We start from the raw sequence: 22,190 nt of genomic DNA on the forward strand, positions 1-22,190 counted from the left end.
TTCAACACCCTAAGAAAAACCAAGGGTGTTGAAGTTGATCAACACCCTTTTTTTCAAACAAAAAGGGTGTAGAGCTAGGAAAAGGGTGTTGAGACTCAAGAAAAAGGGTGTAAAGGCCTCCCAACACCCTTTTTCCGCCTATTCTACACCCTTTTTGGCTAAAAGTGTGTAAAAAAGTTTAGTTTGTAGTGTAGTATATTCTCTGTCATCAAGCACAGCCACCTCGGCTGTCGCTTCCGTATGTTATCAAGCATCCCGGCGTGGCATTATTCTGCTTAGGAATACGGCATGATAACGTATGCCTTGTTTGGCGTTCGTGCATACTTTTTGAACACGAAAATTGTACAAATGAGTGCTATCACCCCCAACAACGACAAGTATCATTCACAAGGAAACACGGCGAAAAGAGCATGGCAGAGGCGGCTGATCCGGCCGGAAGTCCAGGTATGACGTTTTTCAGCCGGTTTTCGCCCGCGCTCTTCGGTCTTCCGGCATCACGCGGCGAGATGGGGGCGGGGCATCGGGCCACTTTTGTTTGCTCATTGCGCCGCTTCTATTGCATGAATTGCGAAAATCTTTCGTACACGGGAACTATTCAATGTGTACTTGCTGCTAGTCAACTTTTCTTTTAATTCTAAAACCGCTTCACCTTCCCTTTAAGGAGAACAACTCGCAATTGTTTGTGATTGAGTCATTCATCGCGGTTACGTTGCGGGCGGATACATTTCAGACAATTCTTCTGCTCATCCCATTCGTATATATCGTTTGTCCACTCTCAGTTTATCGTAATCAAGCGATACTTTGCGACCTTGCGCCTTAAAATCACTGGAATGAGACCAGAGTTTGCTGCGCTTTGCTAGAGTGGCCTTGCAGAAGTCATGGTTTACCGAGATTGTTGTTCCGTTCAGTTTGTGACAGTTATTTAAAACTCTAAGCTTCTCGTCGTAGTAAAAAAAAATTCATTATTACCGGTCGTACTTTATCGCGGCATTTTTTCCCAACCCTATGTACTCTCGACAGAGTTAACAACCACTCCGAGTTTATGCCCTATCAGTTCCTCGATTATCTTCTTTCTTAGTTCTGGAGCATTTTCACGATCTGGTTCGGGAAAACCAAAAATAACAAGATTGCGGCGTCTACTTCTATCCTCTAAATCGTCCAGACGTACGCCTTTGATGTAGTTGAAGATTACCTTTCAACGCTGTAACTTCAGTCTGCGGTACCTTGATCTCTACTTTCTGTTCTTTTATCGCTATCATAACATCGTCCATTCGGGCGTTAACCGTATATTCAAGCTTATCGTGAGCAGTAGCTAAATTTTCTATTTTTGTTTTCAATTCTTCCTGCGAAGCAATCATAGTGTTCATTTTTATGAGATCGTCTGTATCAGGCCCTGGATTCTGCTCAACATCCTTCGCAAGAAGAATCAAAATGACCGTCCATGCGTCCACAAAAAGACATGCACAAGTCGCCGGGCACGGCAGACTACAATTCCTCTAAAATCGCTACGAAAGCTGGTATAAGAGTATTTGCCACCAACCTGGGCGAAAAACACAGAGGAGTTTAGCGATCTTGCCATTGCGGTCCCGCCGTGCTCTTTGAAGAAGTCGTTGATGCGGTTGTTTTTATATGCTTGAGCAGGGGGCGTTGTTTCCAAGAAGATGGACGCCGGTGACGTCATGTTCTGCGTCCACGGAGATGGCCAGTCGGAGTTCACTGTCGATAGACCCAGAATGCTGTCGTTATTCTTCGGCGTGAATGACACGTGCTGAGCTCAGGTTGCCCCGATTGATTCCAGCTGGGTTTCCCTTAATGGTTGTGACAGTGATGGCCGAGTCCTTGCTTCAGAAGTTGAAAGGGAACACACCCCAAAGGACAAACGGCCTTACGTGCAAGAAACCGGTGGTGGTTCCATACATCCATCGAGTGGCACACAACCTCAAAAATGTGGCTAACAGGCACAAAGTGCCGATCGTTTTTTCTGCGCCTAACAAGTTCGCCACCCTGTGCCCCAAGATACTGAAAGGAATGGAACAGACACCAGGTTGCCTAAAACGACATGCGACGCCATACGTGAAGTGCGCAACCGGCGTGGTGTACATGATCCCGCTCACAAGCGGGCGGGTATACATCGGACGAACGGGCCGCAGTGAACACCAGCTGAATATGCGTAATAAAACGGGAACCCACCTTCCGCCCCATTGCATAGCTTGTGAAAGCAAGCCATGGGAGCCAGTTTTGACTCAGACAAACGGGCTGAGCAAAAGTAGACAACGGCTGGCAAGGGAATTAATCGAGGTTTTTTTCATTCGATAGCATGGTGAACAATGTGTAAGTGAACCATCCATATCTTTGTATGGAAATGAATATGAATTTCTAAACCGTTATATCATGTGGTAAAGGTGGTGACATGTGTGCGTATGTGCTGGTGTGGTTATATTAGCATGCTCCATTTATCAATAAACTAGTTGTCAGTCTGCGCCCGTCCTGTGTCTTCTTTTCGTTGTCCCGTCAGAATGCGCAGTTTCAAGTATAAAACGGGGATATTGCATTGTCTTGGAGCAAGTTGTAGTGGAGCGTGTACAAGCCGCCTTATTTGCACGGTCAATAGGGGGCTGGCTTGTCGGCAGAAATGTGCGCCGCCGATTCGTGGAAAGAGCAGCTGAAGGGCAGAAAACGACGGGCCGTGTGCGGGAAAGGGAATAAATGAATGAACAACTTTATTGAGTAGGAGGCCCTGGTTGGGGATTTGGTCAAGGGGAAAAAATGGCTGACAATTATCATACTGCTTAATGCAAAATGTGTGCGCAGCGTGAAATGCAGTCTTCTCGGTCACGGCGCATAGCTGCTGCGTCAAAGGAAGTGATCGCGTGGTCAGTGAAGGCGTGGTGGCGCGCTCTAATCTTCCGTTACCTCGCAGCGCTTCACTGCCGCCGAGTAAGTTATTGTAGATCATGTTTGAACTTCCCGCGCAAATGTCCCGTGGTTCGGATGGGCCACGCAACGAGGAGGACGCGGAAGGACCGATGTAACGTGCAGCCCGAAACGCATGCTGGTCTTCGGTTGCGCGCCCTCGGCATACTGCCCTCTCCATCCCACCTTCCCCATGTACTTTCATCCTCCGCTTTCCTTCTGGCTTATCTTCGGTGGCTTCCCGTTCTCTCGGTTATCTCGTCGTGCGTCGCCACCAGGGAGCGTCTCGCGCCGTCTCAGCATACCGCCCTGCTCCTCACACTCCCGCAACGCTTTCCTCCTTTTTCCTTCTGTCGTCGGCGTCTTCTTCGTTCACTTGTCTCCGAAGCCAGGGACGCCGTCAAACCGCAGCAGTGGGCGCTTAAGTGCTGCGCACTAAAAGAAAGTTAAGTTTCATCGTAAGTAGCGCTAAAGACGGGACACAGAAGAGAAGACATACACGACGGCGCTAACTCGCAACTGACTTTATTAGGTGTAAACACAAATATATACTCTGAAAGAAAGAACACGTACGTGCCCAGGTCAACCCCGAAAATGCCATTTGATAAACACAAAGGTCACAGGATTAAGATTCGAAAAAACACACAAGATTACACTGCACATAGTCAACAACCAACCAGCAAAACATCTAAGTTAATGGATTTGACAAGAACAGAAATTCCTTTTCATGAAGTGCCACCGACGCGTGGCTGATACACTTATCATCGTGCTTTCTTATATAAGAAACTTCGATTACCTCGCCTGTCAACTGGTGCTTGTGTCGCCACAACACGCTGGTGTTTTCAAAAAGTGGACAGCATTGCACCTGGGTTTTATCTTTGTGGCTCGCGCAATGTCGAGTGATATGTGCATGAGGGTTGTTTTTGAGTGAACTCCGTTGTCCCATCAGACGAACATTGATGCATCTGCCTGATTGGCCGATATAAACGTTGTCACATGATAATGGCAATGAGTACACAATTCCTGTCTTGCACGGGACAAAAGACGCAGCATGCTTAACATTGCAATATCTGTCAGACTTCTGACCGGACAACCTTCTTTCCACCATGTTAAACAACTTACCAAGCTTATTCGGAGCGGAAAAAAGGACTCTAACCCCGAAATGCCCGGCAACATTCTTCAAACCATTCTTCGGGGTTAGAGCGGGGCATTAACTTAGATGTTTTGCTGGTTGGTTGTTGAATATGTGCAGTGTAATCTTGTGTGTGTTTTCCAATCGTAATCCTGTGACCTTTGTGTTTATCAAACTGGCATTTTCGGGGTTGACCTGGAACGTGTTGTTTCTTTAAGGTTATATATTTGTGTTTACGCCTAATGAAGTCAGTTGCGAGTTAGCGCCGTCGTGTATGTCTTCTCTTCTGTGTCCCGTCTCTAGCGCTACTTACGATGAATCAAAACCAACTAGCCCAACTGTCAATTTTATTGAAAGTTAAGTTTGTCAATCTCGCGCAAAGCCGCGGTGGCCCTGAAAGAGGTGGCGCTGCGATCGCATCCCGATGCGTCCCATCATCGCTTCTACGCGTCATAAAAAGGAGCGTGGTGAAAGGCGTAGTATGCAGCAAATAAAGACAGAATCGAAATGACAATGCAAAAATTTCCTATAGAGGTGAACACCGAAAGAAAATTTAAGAACAGAACGTTGCGATACCAACGTTTAAGGCGGAAAGCAAGATTGGCACGTTGTGAGGTGTGCGTGGGAGAGGCACCATGTTTCAGAATTCTGAAGCCGGAATTATGGGTGTGCATGGAGCCGAGCCTAAAGTTTGCGAGGGAGAAGATGAGACGCATCGAGAAATTACGAATGCAGACGAATTCGCGCATTTACACTGATGTGACATTTCGTAACCTCTTGTACAGGCACCGTACGCCTGTTTCTCTTCGCTGTCTCTTTAGCGCTGTTTTATCGCAAGTAAACTGGACAAATTTTCGCTGTAACTCCAAGCTTGTACTACTTGCCAGACTAAATTAACCATGGTTCTGGTCGGCATTATGTGTCTTCTTTAAAATACTGGTTATTACACTATCATTCTGCTATCCTTCCGCGTTCGGCTCAGTGAATGGCAAACACCAGTTTTTGTCACCAAAATATCTACCAAGAAAACGCACTCACGCTCCAACTCGCAGTTTCCTGACACGATAACAGTGCTTCCCATAACATTTCAGTTTGACGTCTACATCAAGCCGTGGTCAATGGACCCGTCGTCATTGGTGAAGTCGCTGAAGGTAAGCGAACTGAAATAAAGCCTTTTTATAAAGGTACCAGGGAAATGTCCTGCTGTCATTTTGCAGCCAACCTTCACACAATTGTGCCAATTATAATTCCTAAAACGCGTGATGTGGTCTCTGCGTAATTTTCCGCGATGGAAAGGTTGAAGTGCTTGGGAGGGAGTGAGAATAGAGAGAGTGAATAAATCTTTATTTGGCTGATGTTATTGGTCTGGCCCCGTGAAATCTCTAGTCCAGGATTCCTTGGCTTCCAAGATTCCTCCGTAATTCCGCGAGTGCTCGCTCGAGTCACCAGGTTGAACTGAGAATGCGAATCTGGGCTGGTCAGGGAAGCCCTCCAAGGGCCGAAGGTGGGGTTGGAAAGTGGGGACAAATATGGGGTGCGTTGTCACACCCATACAACATTATTTTTATGAGGAACAGCTCATTCTCAACGCCAACTTCGATCTCGTATCGTAGCATGGCGTCTAGCTCCGGCATGTCGTACGATGCCAGGAATCGCTACTCGCCTAAGAACTTGGCCGCACTGAGCTACTTGTAAAATACTGCGCTAAACTGACATTGACGAAGACGAAGAACGGCGGAACACAAGATGCACATACGAAAGCGCAACCATCGACTGCCCTTTATTTGCCGACCCTATCGGAAAACATTGTAAACGTAAACAAAGAAAGAAAAACAGTAAAAACTACCACAAAAAACCATATCTGTGTGCAATTCTTGATAGTTGTAATCGTAACCTCTTTTATCGCGGTCTCACTCATAGCTGGCCACACTGTCGCTCACTGTCACACCGGGAACGTCTTTCTGCAAAAAGTTGAAGTTCCTTGTTTTTTTGGAAGCACCGATGGCTGGCTAACGCATGTGTCATGGCCCCCCGATGCCATACTAGAGGCTTGTATTGGCGGTAAGAGTTTCAGTGGCGCCCCCTGGCTCTTACATCGGCTTAGGGACTCGCGCCGGTGTCGTCTGCTACACTGTGCTTGTGAGGGGCAGCGCTGAAACCGCCCGCTTTGATGCTTTAGTGCATTAAAAACGCGTTTCTAGTAATTCAGTTATTTTGCTAGCTTCTGGAAACTTCAAATAATTTCAACCTGTACACCCCAGAAGTTTGCAATTATTTGCCTGATTCAGTGCTCAGAGCTCCTCCATAAGTATTCAAAATACGCAGGCTTCCGTGCAGTATTTTTTATATGCTCTGATTAAGGCTCAATAGTCTAATGATACGTATCAAGCAGCGGTCCCCAACACGCACATCACACAGCAGGAAATAAAGCGGCTGTCTTCTATTTCTTTCCTTGCTGTTGACTTGTATCAGATGATTTTTTTTTCTGTGCCCAACGCATTAATGTTTCTGCACCGCCAGAAACGTATTATTAGTAGCTTTGAGGATGTTTGGGGGGCTCACAAAGATCGTATGGATATTTTGTTCAGGCTGTATGGCATACATTCCCTTCTTTACAAATGGACTTTCGTTATGGCCGCGTGCAAGAAATGGCATATCCACAGCGTGAGTTTTTTATTCACAGGCAAATACAATGAGAAGGTTTGTGCTACGCCACCGCGACCGCGCCATAGACAACGTTGTCAACAGTACCCAAAGGTGGCTTTTGTGTCCCAAATTTATATCGTAACCACCATTATCATAACGAACTGACTCAACCCGAACAATTATGACATGATTACGGTGTCGAAGGCTTGATATACCCGCCAATGAACGCAATAAATAGTATACGTGCATATATTACAAGAATCGAAACCGATAAATATTTACAAGCAGCTCTTTAATGTTTTCCAAGCATTCCAGGCGTAAAGAACAAATCCTGGTCTACTCGGGACGACGTTTTATGAATTGGAGAATATTACTCTTACTGCCTTGTCCTGTAATGAGGACCTGGCCCATAATCAGCTCGATTGTACTGTTAAATATAGTTTTCTCCTCCTCGTCCTCCTCCTACTTCTGCTCTTCTCGAGTGCAGTTTTCCTTTAACGCATATCTTAATATTGGGAAGATATGGCTGTGTGAAATGTACCGAAATATCCCAATATCCCACCAAGTCTGAACAAAGATAGTGTTACTGCATCTTTGCCGTAGATGTGACTTGTTCCGATCAAAAAACTTTCATACTGGTTATAAGCCTGGTATAAAACCAGCATGCGCCTATACATAAGGTGGGTTATTTGGAACTCAACCTACACTTTTTGCAGCATTTAGTGTATGTCGGCATATTTTCATGCCATGAAAATGTAAATTAATGTGAGACAATACTTTTGAGCGTTTAGGAAGGTTGCAAAAACTGTTTTATTTTACATACGATTACCGGTAATCGTAATGCCTTCTGCCAAATCTTACAGCCCCGAAGGTCTGGAATTTGTTTTGGTCTTGCATTTTCGCTGTTGTCGGTTACTAGCAGCCGGCTGTTCCCTTTATTCTAAAGATTGCATAATATAGAAGCTGACGCCTAAGTCTGACTCTTCGAGCTCCGCACAGGACCGGCTTCGCAAGGAATGGGACGAAGCCGGCAATGTTTCTTCCTTAGCGGTATCCAAAACTATACTTTAACTCACGCTTTAAGATAGTATATGCGATTTTAAGTAGATTGTCATGATAAAAACTTACGCACACGCAAAACCTGGTGCGGACACGCATCAGACGTCAACCGAGCGCAAAGAAACAGCAGGGAGAGCGAGTCCGAGTGAAGCAGACGACAAATGCGAGAATCCCTAAGCCGACGTCACGCCTTAGGGATTGAAAACTGAATGCCACTCACTCACGCTCGCTCAATAAAATATACTTATCCTAACGCACTCCCTCACACTCGCGCTCGCCACTCCACCCTTACTACTCCCACTCACTCGTGCTCACGCTCTCCACTCGTCCCCACCACTCGCACTCACTCACGTTCACGCTCACCGCTCCGCTCTCACAACTCGCACTCACTCGCGCTCACGCTCACCACTCCGCTCTCACAACTCGCACTCACTCCCGCTCACCCTCGCCACTCGTCCTCACCACTCGCACTCACTCGTGGTCACGCTCACCACTCGTCGTCACAAGTCGCACTCACTCACGCTCCCGCTCACCATTCATCCCCACCACTCGCACTCACTCGCGCTCACGCTCACCCCTCGCATTCGCCGCTTACACTCCCTCGCACTGGCACTCTCCACTTGCAATGGCCACTCACACTCACTCGCAATCACCACTCACTTCCTCCACTCACATGCACTCTCCACTCCCATCACCCACCCACGCTCACTCACAACCACCACTAATACACATTCCAATCACTGTTTTTTTTTACATTACGGGAGTTTAAACTTCGCCTTTATTGTAAACCACATGAATCGTTCCATTTTGCTGAGACCTTCAATTATTGCGGCCCTATTGACACCGACACCACTATGTTACGTGAAGCGAGAAAAAAATTGGGCGTTTTAAGAGATAAGCTTCACATTGGCTTTGAGGCATGCCCCATAACAATCATTAGCTCCTACCAACTTGATCGAACTGAAAGAAAGCCTGTATTACGAGAATTAAAGCGCGAAGTTACGGCCAGCGGCCCGCCGGACACGTGGCCCGGGTGTTAAGCGGCCCTCTAGTTAGGCGGCCCTCAAGAGGGCCGCTTAAACCTTGGGCCGCGTCTTCGGCGGGCCGCGTGCGGTTGAGGCCGCCTGAACCGCCGCTTTATAAGCGGCTTTAAATTCACGCAGCAGCCCGCCTGCATGCGGGTCGGATAACCAGGAATTGACTAAGAGATACGTTTTCGCGAGGGCATTTCGGGACACTGTAAATAAATAAATAAGTAAATAAACGTGGTGACTAAACATACGCTTTCGCTAGGGCATTTAGTGACACTGTAAATAAATAAATAAGTAAATAAACGTGGTGAGTTTTGAGGGCAATAACTTTGCGTTACGGATTACTTTTCGTGTGTATATGTATGTGTGAGCTCATGTTTTGTATACGTTTTTACCTCTTTTCTCTGAAATGCCCTCCGTTGAATGAAACTGTGTAGCCGTCAGAAATAAATATATGAAATACATTCAACGAGGGTAAGACACCTTTATTTATCTAGCCTGTTTAGCAGCTCATATGGGTTGTGTAGATATTTGGTCAACAAAAGATGCGTCACGTCCTATCTGTCACGTCTTATCTCGCGGCATCAATAGGCCATGATTTTATTTTTCGGTACTTTGATTGTGTCGACGTTAAAGTAGGTTGTGATTTTTACCAGTACTAATGCGTCGATATTGTTATTAGCGGCATTCGTCGTTTTCGCTGTCGGCAGTACAATATTTTCGGGCATGAAATACTTACTGATTTGAGCTAAAATTTACCTTTCTCAGGAATGCGCCCTCAATTTTTCCTAAGTATATATTCGGTTATTATAAGCACATGACTTGATATGTCACTTTCAAAACGGTAATCGTCGCTGGACTATTTTACGAAATGAACAAATTCTCGCAAATGTGCCGGAAGCCATTCATGATAACTTTTTTAATATTGTCTATGCTATTTCGCTCATATTCTACAAAAGAAAATAAACACTAAAAAGTTTTACAGCAGTGGCAAACTTAAAAGACGTAGTCCAGTTCGCAAGAAAAGCTTGGAAAATCTGTTGCCATCTGTCAAAATACTGGCTAGCGCTCGCAAATATTCCTATCTCGAACCGCGCTATCCGAGCCACTAAAATTGCGCAGTCAATTGGCTCTGGCCAACCCTCCAAACAGTTTATTTCAAGAGTAATCCCAGGTGAAAAGGGCGCAATGCGAGAGTATCCATCAAAACACCGCCACAAAAAGATTGATAACGGCAAGCAAGGCGGAGGAAGGCTACTGGAGCGCTTGGCCTTGAGCGCTCGACGGTCGCCAGGGCGTGGAAAAGAGGCGGCGCCGCGTGGTCGCGCCAAATCGGTGCCGCCTGACTTTAGCGTGCCGCCTGACTTTAGCGTGGGCGTACTCATGGAGACGAGTTGCCTGGCGCCCGCCTCCCTCCGCGTCCCCCTCCCTAAACGGCGCCAACCTGCCACAGAGCAAAACCGCAGCTTGATCCTAAACTACACCGTCATGCGCCCGCACCGGGAACCGAGACACGTTCACGTCGAAAGTTTATACGAAATAACGTGGAGAATAAGTCATCGGACACACACACACGCACACGTACGCACACGCACGCACGCACGCTCGCACGCACACAAGCACGAACACCACCGCAACACACAAATACATACACGCGCGCGCACGCACACAAACGCACATGCACGCACACACGCACCAACGCACTTGAACACGCACGCCCGCACGCACATGCGAACTCGCGCGCAGACGCGCTCACGTGAACACGCACACGCACTCACGCACTCACGCACGCACGCACTCATTCACTTACTCACCCACTCACAAATCACGCTATCCGACCGCCGAGAACACATACCATTCGTCACACCCCACAGGAGTCACAGTACCCCTCTGCTAGTCGGCACGCCATCGGCACGCGGACGACGATCTACATACGGGGCACAAAATATGAGGAACACTACACTGCGAAGCCCTTTTCAGCGAATCAGCGCAGCAATCATGACGGGGACTGCAGCATTTGGGCTGACCACAACGCTAAATCCGAAAATAAAGAGCGGAAGCAATTTCGCCTTCATAACTAGCTGGTTGGCGACCGTGAACGGGCAAAAGGAAGAGAGCAAAATTCGGGAGCCCTGGTCCCAATTTCAACTTGGGCGGGCTAATTCATTACAGTCGATAACAAAAGAGCAGCGCGAACAGCGAGTATCTTACCTTTCGCGATCTGAAGATATGAAATATATATTTCACAAAACGCACACAGCAGTAACGATTCGAACTCCGCGATTCGGTAAGGCGAATTAGGAGTCAGACATAACGTACGATTCTTGTGAATCTGCACGAACGGATTCACAAACTTCAGGGGGTGACAGGGAACTTAATGAAGGGGTGCAGTCGGCCAGTCATCATGACAAATACTATGTGAGTGATGCAAAGCGAGCTTACTTCGTTTGCTTGCGAAAGGTACGCACATCGGCGTATATGAGTCAATGCAACATTCACGCAACATAACGAAATGTAAACGTTTTCGTGAAGTATGCAATAAAACAGCAGCGGTGAAGTTTTCAGGTGTGTCAAACACCCGGACAGCAGCAAATCACATGCCTCAAGGCACGCACCGCAACTGCCGTAGAAGGATGTGTGACGCCAAGTCCACGTGGAAGCGAGCATCATAACAGGGCGCCGCCGTAACAAGTAATAGCAAACACTGATACGTTTAATACTCCAAGGCCTCCAAAATGAGCTACTGCTTCGACAACACGCTACTCGCCCATACGAACCCTTTCGCCATCCTGATACGCGAATCCGTGAAAATCTGCGATACCTTTTCAAACGAATGCGGGCACTCAAAATTTGCGCTTCAGAACAGCCGGCCTATTGACAGCTGCAGCAAGCCGGCAAATATGTACACCAAGTACTACGGCACTAGATCACGGTGCTTCCAAATGCCTCGATCGCAGCACTTAGCGGTAGTCAAGTGCAATCGCTTTGCTGCGACGATGTTACCGACACTAATTCCAACACAACACGCTGCGAGCCAGAAAAATCATTCGTCCAGAGGGCCCCAATGAGTCATGACAGTGAGAGTATCAGTGCATTATGGCGTCAGACGACCATCCAAATCGTATTCCTAAATGTGACAGGTCACTAGAGAGTTGATTCCACGGTGCCTTAATTATAAAGGGGGAGTATCCACATATTCGCGAAGCTAAAGGCAGTCGTTCCATTACTAGTGGCTGTGCGTACGAGTGGATATCGCCAGCAGCAATTACCACAGCAAGCGGCTCCTGCGACGAATGCCAACAGCTAGTGATGCTCACCGCTGTAATCCCCGCACATCGCGCAAGAAGCGCGCGTTCACTCGCCACTCATGAGTGGTGAGCGATGCTCGCCGCGAGTGGAACTCGCACTCGCGAGTGCTCAGCGGGGCTCACCGCGAGTGGAACTCGCACTCAGGAGTGGCGAGTGGGGCTCACCGCGAGTGCAACTCGCACTCGCGAGTGGTGGGTGCGGCTCTCCGAGAGTGGAACTCGCACTCGCGAGTGGTGAGTGGGGTTCACCGCGGGTGGCTTTCACACTCGCGAGTGCTGAGCGGAGCCCACCGAGAGTGGAACTCGCACTCACGAGTGGTGAGTTCCACTCGGCCGCGAGTGGCACTCCCACTCGCGAGTGCTGAGCGAGGCCCTCCGCGTGTGGAACTCGCACTCGCGAGTGGTGAACGGGGCTCACCATGGGTGGCGTTCGCACTCACTCGCACTCACCAGGTCAAAACGACGGTGAGGCTCACTCACCACTCACCCGTGAGTGGTGAGTGGGGTGTGTGTGAGTGCACTCATGAGTCAGTTTGCCGACCTATGCACGCAGGTGCGTTTCGCAGCGCCGCCAGTGGTCGCGCTCACCGCCAATAACCTCCCCCGGTCGTTCTGCTGTGGGAGCGTGCCAATACTGTTGTTTCTTCGGGCTGTTGTTCGCATTTGTATTTGTTGCAATGATCGGACAAATGCCCAGGACAAATGCCCAGGACAAATGCCCAGCTTCGCACAAATGCTTCTTCTGCTCTCGCAGCCGCTCGTTGAGGCCCCTTCCGGTTTGTTCCTCCCGCAGTCCAACGGAATTTTGTACACGACTTGTGACTCGCACCTAACGAAGGGGTTTCGGTGTTTAACCTCTCAGTGTGGGCGTTCAACGTCAGCCTTGTTCACCCACTTGCACAGTTCCTTCAGCTTTTGTGGGGCGGAGAAGACAACTTGAAAATCGTATCTGTCGGCGACCTTTTCTGTCGGCGTATCTGCCGGCGACCTAAAACGTATTCAGGGACTCCCGCCAACCGCTCCGGAGCGATTCATGCAGTGAAGGAAACACTAGCAGCTTTTCGTGCTTTTTTTTTTCAGATATGAATGCGGATAAACTCGCCCTACTTGCATTTTGACACGCACGTGACACTGCGCTCCGCCAAACCACTCCACTCCAAAGAGCGCATGCGCAATGCCAAGACGACGTCCTTCTACTTCTACTAAGCCATGCCGTTGCTACTATATGCAGTTCTAGTTGTCGGCGAGCGTCCGCTCGCCGAGAGTACGCCCAACATTGCTTTGAGATCGAAGGCATTCAATGGCCCATTAATCCAGGAGTCATCGGGTCTGTAACGGTTTCTGAATTTCCATTGCCTGCGACGCCTTCCATCACCCCTACATAAATAAACCCAAATAAAAGGAGCGCGCCCACTGGTAGCGATAGGTCCCATAGCGTGTGTTTCACGATAATAAACATACAGAAGAGCAGGGTGGCGAGTTGGGCGAGTTGGTGTACTTGCATCTTGGGGAAAAGCGCGAACTAACAGGGACACAAAAAGAATGAAGTGGACAGGACTAGCGCTGACTTTCAACTCGATTTATTGGAAAAGACGTAACTACTTATACATACACAGAATCCTCCTCCCCCAACACGCCACGTGCCCACACCAGCCAATGACATACTATCAAGACCAAAACCCTCCACTGTTGACAACGCACATTTCTTAACACAGGAACACCTTATCGCGACGACCGCTCCAAATAACCAAATTCTTTTTCGTGCAGGACAACTGGTGTTTCACTGATACAATCTCTCCCCCACTTTCTGATGTAGTATGATTCAATCAACTCTCTAGTACGCCTGTCTTTATGCTTAAACAGGATATCAGTCTCGCGGAAAAGCGGATAGCATCGGTGCTCACACGTGCTGCAATGTTCGGCCAGACGAGCGTAATCGCCTTTTTTAAGTTTGTTGCGATGCTCCAATAATCGAACGTTTAAGCAGCGACCTGTTTGACCAACATACACTTTTCCGCAAGATAAAGGAATCTTGTAAACAACAGCCACAGAGCACGGTACAAAGGGTGATACATGAGAAGAGAATAGTGCCGGCTTTAGTAGAGTGACGTGAGAAAGTGGAGAGGGCAGTGGATTCAAATGATTCGACTTCAGCACACAGCGCAGACAGCTATTCGCGGCGGAGGGTGCCCTGCAGGCCTGCATTTGATTTTCCTAATCACAACTCGCAAGAAATGCATAGCTGCCCCCGGAGCTTTCTTTTGTCCCCCTTTGTGATAGCGGAACGGATACTTTTCTTACGTTTCTTACCCGAGGCCATTGAATCACAGGAGAAAATTCTTGAATGCTCAAAAATTGGGGGGCCACCTTACAAATAACAGCTAATTTTACCACGGTGATTATAATCGCCTCGCTACTTGTCTAGGTTGAGCTTGCTCGTGATTTTGTTTCTTCTTCGCCTTGAAGAATGGTCCCCGCTTACTGAGAAACGCACGCAACTGGCCGCGTTTTCAGTCGGAGCACTTCCACATACGGCCCCAGCAGTCGCCATCTTGGAACCTGCCTTCTCAGCACGCCGAGATCTCTCGACAGGTGCCTGAGCACGCACTCCAGTTGTCGTAGTCTGCGTTCCTACGCATCACTGTGGTTAATGCTGAACGTTCTGCGCGTGGGGAGTCCTTCCGTGCCAGCATACCAAATGTGTGCCTCCTAATGCACCCAACTGAAACTTAAGCGTTTAAAGCCGTTCGACGCAACCGCACGCACCACTGCTGCTTCCTGTTGCAACACGGGCGACGCCACCGTCAATGGCGTCGACATTTGTGAGCAGGTGGCAATTGGAGGCACCACTCCGGTCAGTCCACACACGTATCTCAGTAGCCGTGTTACATTGCTTGTTGGCGAAATGTTCGCGCCGCTCCAGAAAACAGCGTCGACTGGCCAGCAGGGAACGAGACCTTTCTGGAAGCACTTGGAGACCTCCCTTGACTACAGCACAGAGCTGCCTTCGCAATGGTGCCGAGGTTGCCACGATTAAAGCATTGAGCGAAATCCGTTTCCTTTTGCCAAGCAACATGCCCACTTCCGGAGTGTCGTAATACTTGACAGTGTGTATCTCCAATTACCGTGATGATGGTTATGAACGCATCCTTACTGATGTAAGCAGGGCTTCGTTGCTTACGGAAGGAAGCAAAGTAACGGTGACGCCGAAAACGGGGGCTGTGCTGTTACCACCGGAGCAACGTCTTACCAATAAATAACCACGGGTGCTTGATGCGAGCTCTACGGAGGCATGGACGGCACGTATTTTGGTGCGGTGGAATAAAATCTGTCATCTCCAGAGTATCAAATCACATTCGGTGGTCTTGCCACCAAGATAATGGTAATGTCTGCATATGGCAATTTTGCTAGGCGGGGATCCGTGGTGTAAGTCTCCGCTTAACTGCATCCTTCGTTTGCATTATCGAAACATCTGGTAAACAGTTCAGATATTTTGTTTAAACTTCTTCCTTTTAGGCTGCTCTCAACGCTCCGGAGATTGCGAACAAGGAACGACTTCCTCCGTGGAATATCTCCCAGCTGCCTTACAGGTTGACACTCCTGCAACGGTATGTTTCAGTTCAAATTCGATGCGTGGAATTGCGGGAAGAACACGTAATATAGGCAGGGGGCACCCTTAAGCAAGTCTACGCTGGAACCTTTGTTATAGGCCATGTAGAAACAGAAAATTGACTAAAATACAAACTCGTAACATCATTTCTATAAATATGTTGCAAACTTTATATTGGATGCATTTTCTCGGCTTGCCATGGTAAGTTGGACCGTTCCCGCGGAGGTTCTGGCAATTAAGCAATTATTCAGTACGTTCCCAAAACTTCATCAACCTGTAAAAACGCGTTACAATTCTGTACTCAGATATAATAGGAAATGAAGGATATTAGCATGACGTTGCCTGCGCGAATTCTGTGCGGTTACCCCATTCTTCGCTTGTCCCTACTGAACGGTTTATATATGTTCAATCGGTGTAACACGGAATTGATTCGGCGAGTTCGTTACATGGAGCACTATTATTGCCGACATAACAACAAAATCAAAAGTGTTACAGAGTCAGCAAGAAAACTGCTTGGATGTGTAGTGCACGTCCTACTCGTTCTAGTCACGGACATTGGCAACATACCTTTTATTTCATACCACAAGCTACGTGTAGCACTGTGGAGGCTACATTGTTGTCAACAGTCCGCCCACTGAGGGCGCCTAACTCACCGTGAAGGAAGCGACAAAAGGCGCCGGGGCCTTGCTGTTCCACCTGCCGAGGAAGTGAAGGAAATGTCCTTTCAAGGCCCCCTTCACGATGAGCTAGGCGCCCTCAGTTGGCGGACTTCCCACCTCCCCAAAGATGGACCCCGCATCACTGTGGGGGATCGCACGCCACAGTGCCGGTCAACAATCAGCCTTGTCGTTGTTGCCCGGGGCAGAAAATCGCCGCTGCCGCAAGGAATAATTAAATATTCCTCGTTGAACTTCAGTCTGCTTACGTGCTTCGACGGTTAAAGCCTGGTGATATTTGCTAAAAGCTTTCCCACTGTTATTCGCACTTTTCCTTCGCTTTCTCTGCTTTGTCTTGAGGAACGAATGATTTTGACCGGCTCCTTTCTCTTACGCCGTGTTTCTGTCGCTTTCTTTGCTTTCGCTTCCGCACGTCACATCGCGAATTATAACAGCAAAGAGGCTGGCACATGCCGCAGCTTCTCTAGAATCTGGGTCCTGGGCGGACGTTGCGCACCGGTTCTACTTACGTGCGATCACGTTTCCAAATTTGCGCTAGCAGATCAGTTTCTTGAAGTGTGTGAAGCGGGCTCGTTACTTCCCTCGATGCTGCTGATTCAGCCATTCCCTAAGTGGGTGTGGGTGTATAAGAAGGGAGGCAAACAACAACTTCTACCACTGCCAACGTGCGGAGATAGCGGAGCGGATAGCGGACATAGCGCTCTCCAGAGATAGCAGCAGAGGTAGCGGACATAGCGCTCATCGATGCTTAAAAGGTCAAAGAAAACTTTCAGTTGTCTGTGCCAAAATTTGACCTCTCACCAATAGACGTTTACTGACCGTCTGCCTTTTTTTGCTGGTTTTCCAGGTTAATTTTAAAGCTGGTCATACCTAAAGCCCGAAGTGCTGTGGCAGCGAGAGAGACTGCAAAGGTAAGCGTGAACATCACGTAAACATTCATGGCCGTATTGAGAAAAAGAGTAGTAAAGCAAGTAGTAAAGCAAGCAATATAGCTGGGATAGTTCAAGATCAACAAGGTTCGACAAGGTCATATGTCTGTTAAGAAGGATGACAAGTGAAAACCTGTTTATCACAAAATAAACCGAAATAAACGTGTGCACTGAGCTGTATAAAGAAACCGGTTTCACCAATGAAACTTTAGAAATAATCATGTCAGCCGAGAGCGAGAAGACTTCAAAAACAAGTACCTATTTATTTGTTTATTTATTTAATTTTTGTATTTTTTTCTTTTTCTTTTATTTATTTATTTATTTATTTATTTATTTATTTATTACGGGCTGCAGTCCTCTTGACGGGCCAAAGCAGGAAGGGGGAAGATTTCAATTTACAGTGCCTAAAATTCATGCTAATAATCCTTTTTTTCTGGAACTTACCCGACACAAACAAGGGCACGAAAAAGACACACACGTACAAGCGCTCCCAACTGTTCTTATTAATTTAAAAAATGTTAACACCCTAAAGCACTGCGCCCAACAACGCGAGGAACCATCTATGGTGCGCACAACAATGTCTGAAATTATACCAGCAAAGTAGCGGGGAGGAGGAGGAGAGAGACAGAGAGAGAACAGCTTTATTGAATCGCCTGCAGAGCGGTTTCGGACGATCCTCTCACGAGAGGTTCATCCTAGCCTGGATGTCGTCCCGGCTGGACCCTAGGGCCTGCGCCCTTGCTTTCCCGCTCGGGTCGGAGAGAGCCACCGCACCCCGCACCCCCCCCCCCCCCCCCCTTCTGCAGTGTCGCTCGGTCGCTGCAAACCTAGGGCCGTTGAGACCTGCTGGACTGCCTGGAGTTGCACGTCGTCGTGATAAGTCCACTTCGCCGCCTCTAAGGGTGGTGGAAGCGTCGTTTCTTAAGCTGCCTTCGTCGCGTTGATTCTACAGTGCCACATGAGATGGGTCAACGTGGCCCGCTCACACTCACAGAGTTTGCACACATCACTGTCGTACACCATTGGGCGTATGTACTTCGCGAGCACCGGGGTGATCACGGAGTCCGTCTGTAATTGTCTGTATAATACGGCCTATTCCCGAGGCAACCTCGGGTGGGGAGGCGGCATCGTTCGTCGACCATTGTTGCGGAATTGGCTTCCCCATTCTATTCCAATTCCATTCCGGGGAATTACAAGTTGCCTAAATTCCATTCCTTTCAATTCCTCGGAATGCCGAAGCATCGCCCATTCCCACTCCGGGAATTGCCGGGCAGTTCAATTCCATTCCTCTAATTCCTCAACGTTTTATCGGGTGATTATCAAGTTACCAACGAACCCACCATTAAGCTGATGTTATTACACGCGTTAAGAACTGCTAAAATACGCAAAACACGTAACCAAGGTCGAAGGATAGTGGCTTTGTGGCATATCTGGTTCAGTGCAATCACCCTACTAATTACCACAGGGACAGTTTTCCAGATAGTTATTATAGTATTTGCATGGTCAGCCCGTCTTTACGAGTTGTGATGCTTTAATATTGTTTAAGTGTGAATGTGCTAATGCTAACCTGACTACATGTTCTATTTTTCTGCTGACAAAAGTATGGTTGAAGAAGACATTATATTCCTTAAGCAGTTAACACGCGTACGGAGCGGTCATGAGCATGGTTAGAACTATAATTTTGTTAACGAGGAACAGAACCTCCAGATCTGGTGGTATCAGTTGGAAGAATTACCGCTCGAGCACCTTGTCCTACCTTTGCACCAAATACGGATCACGGGCCGCACAGGTCGTCAGCACTCACGCATGTCAAGCACGCCTTGAAAGCACGGATAGGTTCAGAACTTCCTATGTTTGCGTGTGCGCAGGTATGCAATGTCGCCCTTGCCGAAAAGCTTAGTTACGTGCGTCAGGTATCATCCACTGCGCACGAGCGAAAGTATGCGCGACCTTTGTATGGGTGTCTTGATGAGAACCAATGCGCAGAGAGAATTCTTTTTTCTCTCGTTAGTTTATACTGGGCTAGTACATTGGTTCGTATACTAATCTGCGTATACTAATTTTTAGAAATTGTGAGATTGTTCACACTTTAGCACCACGCAACCTTTAGCTCTAGCTAACTGAAGAAGGACTTAGAGAATGCGCTGCGGCCTTGGACTCAGCAAAACTGAGTCCAAGGCCTGCGTAACTAATTGTATAACTGAGGCCTGTATAACTAATTTGATGAGTTGCATGCAGTGTAGTAGCAATGAAGGTTCCCCCAAGTGTCCTCTGGTCTGGGCAATCAACCGAAAGAAAAGATCTAAAGAAAAATGACAACGATAATAATAGAAGGACACGTTCGGCAGCCGGTCAGTCTAGTATTGTGGAAATCCCTACGCCAGAAAAAAGTGCGTAGGTGTCCTCGTTGATATATTGTAGGGTTTAACGCGCCGACGCAACGCAGGCAATGAGGCGCGCCGTAATGGAGGGCTCCGGATTAATTTTGACCACCTTAGGCCGAAACGTCGTACACACGGGTGTTTTTGCTTTTCGCCTCCATCAGGAAACCGGCCGCCGCGGCCGGGAATCGAACCGCGACCTCATGCTCAGCAGCGCAATTTGGTCTCGTCGTGAATTTTATATGCTGCAATAAAGCTCTCAAGCTGCCGGAAAGGTGGAAAAAAGTTTATTTTGGTTTCAGTCATCAAAATTACGTAATAAAATGGTATGAGCCAAATGGGCGCTTCGCCGTTCAGTTCTGAAAACACGAAGTGTAAATGGCGGCTGCTTCAACGATCAGTTCTAAAAACCAAAAAAAACGTAAACTAATACAGTCACCTCCTGCCTGTGTGTTGCGCTTGAGAAACGAGCGGCTTAAAAGAGGTGTTTCAGAGCCGGTTTCGCTTCGCTGTCTGTCACTAAAAGAGAAGCCGTGGACCCGCCGCGGTGGCTCAGTGGCTAAGGCGTTGCGCTGCTGGGTACGAGGCCGCGGGTTCGATTCCCGGCCGCGGCGGTCGCTTTTCTGATGGAGGCGAAAAGCAAAAATGCCCGTGTGTTCGAGATTTCGGCGCACGTAAAAGATCCCCACGTGGTCAAAATTAATCCGGAGCCATCCACTACGGCGCGCCTCATCGCCTGCGTTGCGTCGGCGCGTTAAAAAACCCTACAATCAATCAATCAAGAGATGCCGTTGAAAACACGCGTTCCACGTCAGCTGACGTCACATTTACAACGGAAACTGCCCTTGTGAGTCGGGAAAGCGAGTGAAAGTGGCTAACGTTGGCTTTCCGTAAGGTCGGAACAGTTTAGGAACAAAGCTTGCAGCGTACAGCTTGCAGGCGCAGGCGTGACCGCAGTTCCTATCACATGGGCTCTCCTGTTTCGGGTGAATTCTCGAACTGATATTTTTATCCTTCGTAGACGCTGTTTCTGGCAAAGGCGTCCGAGTGTCTAGACAGGAGGGCCAGTATTGCAAGACGTCCCTGGGGGAGAAGGGGGGAGCGCGAAGGGAGATGGGGCGTAAACTGATATGCGAAATTTCGTAGTGAACACAAGCACCGCGCCAGCGTCCCCATGACGGCGAGGTGGGATGCGATCACCGACGGTTCCGGACGCAAAAAACAAAAGTGAAGCGTGGGGAGACAGCTCGCAGCCAGGGCGAAGGCGCCGCCAAGGTAAAAAATCGCAAGGCGAAGTTGGTGAGAGAGATAGGGGGGGATACCATTGCGGTAGTTCCCCACGACGGATACCAACGGCTTAGAGCCGCGTTTATTAGGCGGAGAATCACGACGAACTTCGTAGCAGCGCTGTATTTAACTGTAGTAGAATCGCTGCTTATAAATATACCGTGCTTGTAATCAGCCAATCGATTTTAACAGTACTGAGTTATTGTTAAATTCAACGCTCCGTCTTACTAATGTTTGAACTTGGGCTTGTGGGATCTTTTGCGTATTTTTGCATATTTTGACAAAAAACAGCGCGTAGAAGGAACAGGGCGCTTTATTTTAGGAAAATACATGTGATTCCGTTCCCATTCCATTCCGGGCAAAAGGCGCTTAATTCCATTCCCATTGCATTCCTACAAGTATTGTCGCCATTCCATTCCCATTCCATTCCGGGGTCGCGAAAATGTGGAATGATTCCGGATTCATTCCTGTTCCGGACTGGTAACTCCGCAACACTGCGTCGACACAGTCTGTACCACCGCACAACGTCGTTGTAGCTGGTCACCGTATCCTTGGTTCCGCCGTAGTCTTCGGCGCCAGCGTCCACATCGTCCGAGGCGGCCTTGTAGCTGTTCGTCGCGCGGCATGCAAGTGCTCCCGCGACGTTGTTGGCCGTCTCGTTGTGGTTCGCGTTGCCCCCTGGCCCGCCACAGTTCTACTCATGTGGGCCGGGAACCACTTGAGCACGACCCTGCCTCTGCTGAAGCTGCCGTTGGCTTTGGCCTTGCGCAGAATGCGCGTGGCCTCACTGCACACTTTGTTCTTTGCGTAGTTGCGTATCGCCGTTTTCGAGTCGCAGAGAACCATCGTGCACCCAGGGTCTGCTAGGGCGAGTGCCACCGCTACCTACTCGGCCTGATGTGTTTTCTTGGCGCGAACACTCGCCGCCATCTTCGTGTCTCCCGTCGTGGCGGTCACCACCGCGTAGACGCCTTCCTCTTCTTGGTGTCTCGCAGCATCCACGTACACTGCCCTGTTGTCGCTTGCGTGTAGGTCTACCAGGGCCTAGGCCCGAGCGGTCCTTTGTTCCTTGTTATGTTCTGGGTTCATATTCCAAGGGATCAGACAGACGACGAGCCATCCCCGCCTTCCCTCGGGCAGCGGTTCCCCTGCTGGTTGTCCTCCCTCCTTGGGCATGTACCCCAGGCGTCGGAGGATGTACCGTCCCGTTCTACTGC

General features: G+C 48.6%; 1 protein-coding gene and 1 pseudogene across 2 annotated transcripts in view; one reads left to right on the top strand and one right to left on the bottom strand.

The window, feature by feature from the left end:
• Window positions 1–22,190, top strand: part of LOC144176035 (rifampicin phosphotransferase-like) — a 241,241-nt gene that overhangs the window by 186,812 nt on the left and 32,239 nt on the right. Inside the window, exons 31-33 of one of the 2 annotated variants that reach the window (XM_077705142.1) lie at window positions 5,137–5,196; window positions 15,606–15,697; window positions 17,224–17,287. In XM_077705142.1, the coding sequence (XP_077561268.1) occupies window positions 5,137–5,196; window positions 15,606–15,697; window positions 17,224–17,287 (216 nt within the window). The remainder of the gene's footprint in view (window positions 1–5,136; window positions 5,197–15,605; window positions 15,698–17,223; window positions 17,288–22,190) is intronic. The other variant, XM_077705141.1, reaches the window with a different exon arrangement.
• LOC144173743 (uncharacterized) lies at window positions 144–1,531 on the bottom strand (annotated as a pseudogene).

Source organism: Haemaphysalis longicornis, unplaced genomic scaffold, assembly GCF_048455015.1.
Source record: "Haemaphysalis longicornis isolate Haplotype H1 unplaced genomic scaffold, Haemaphysalis longicornis Haplotype H1 scaffold_3, whole genome shotgun sequence".
In the NCBI taxonomy this organism is placed as follows: Eukaryota; Metazoa; Arthropoda; class Arachnida; order Ixodida; family Ixodidae; genus Haemaphysalis; species Haemaphysalis longicornis.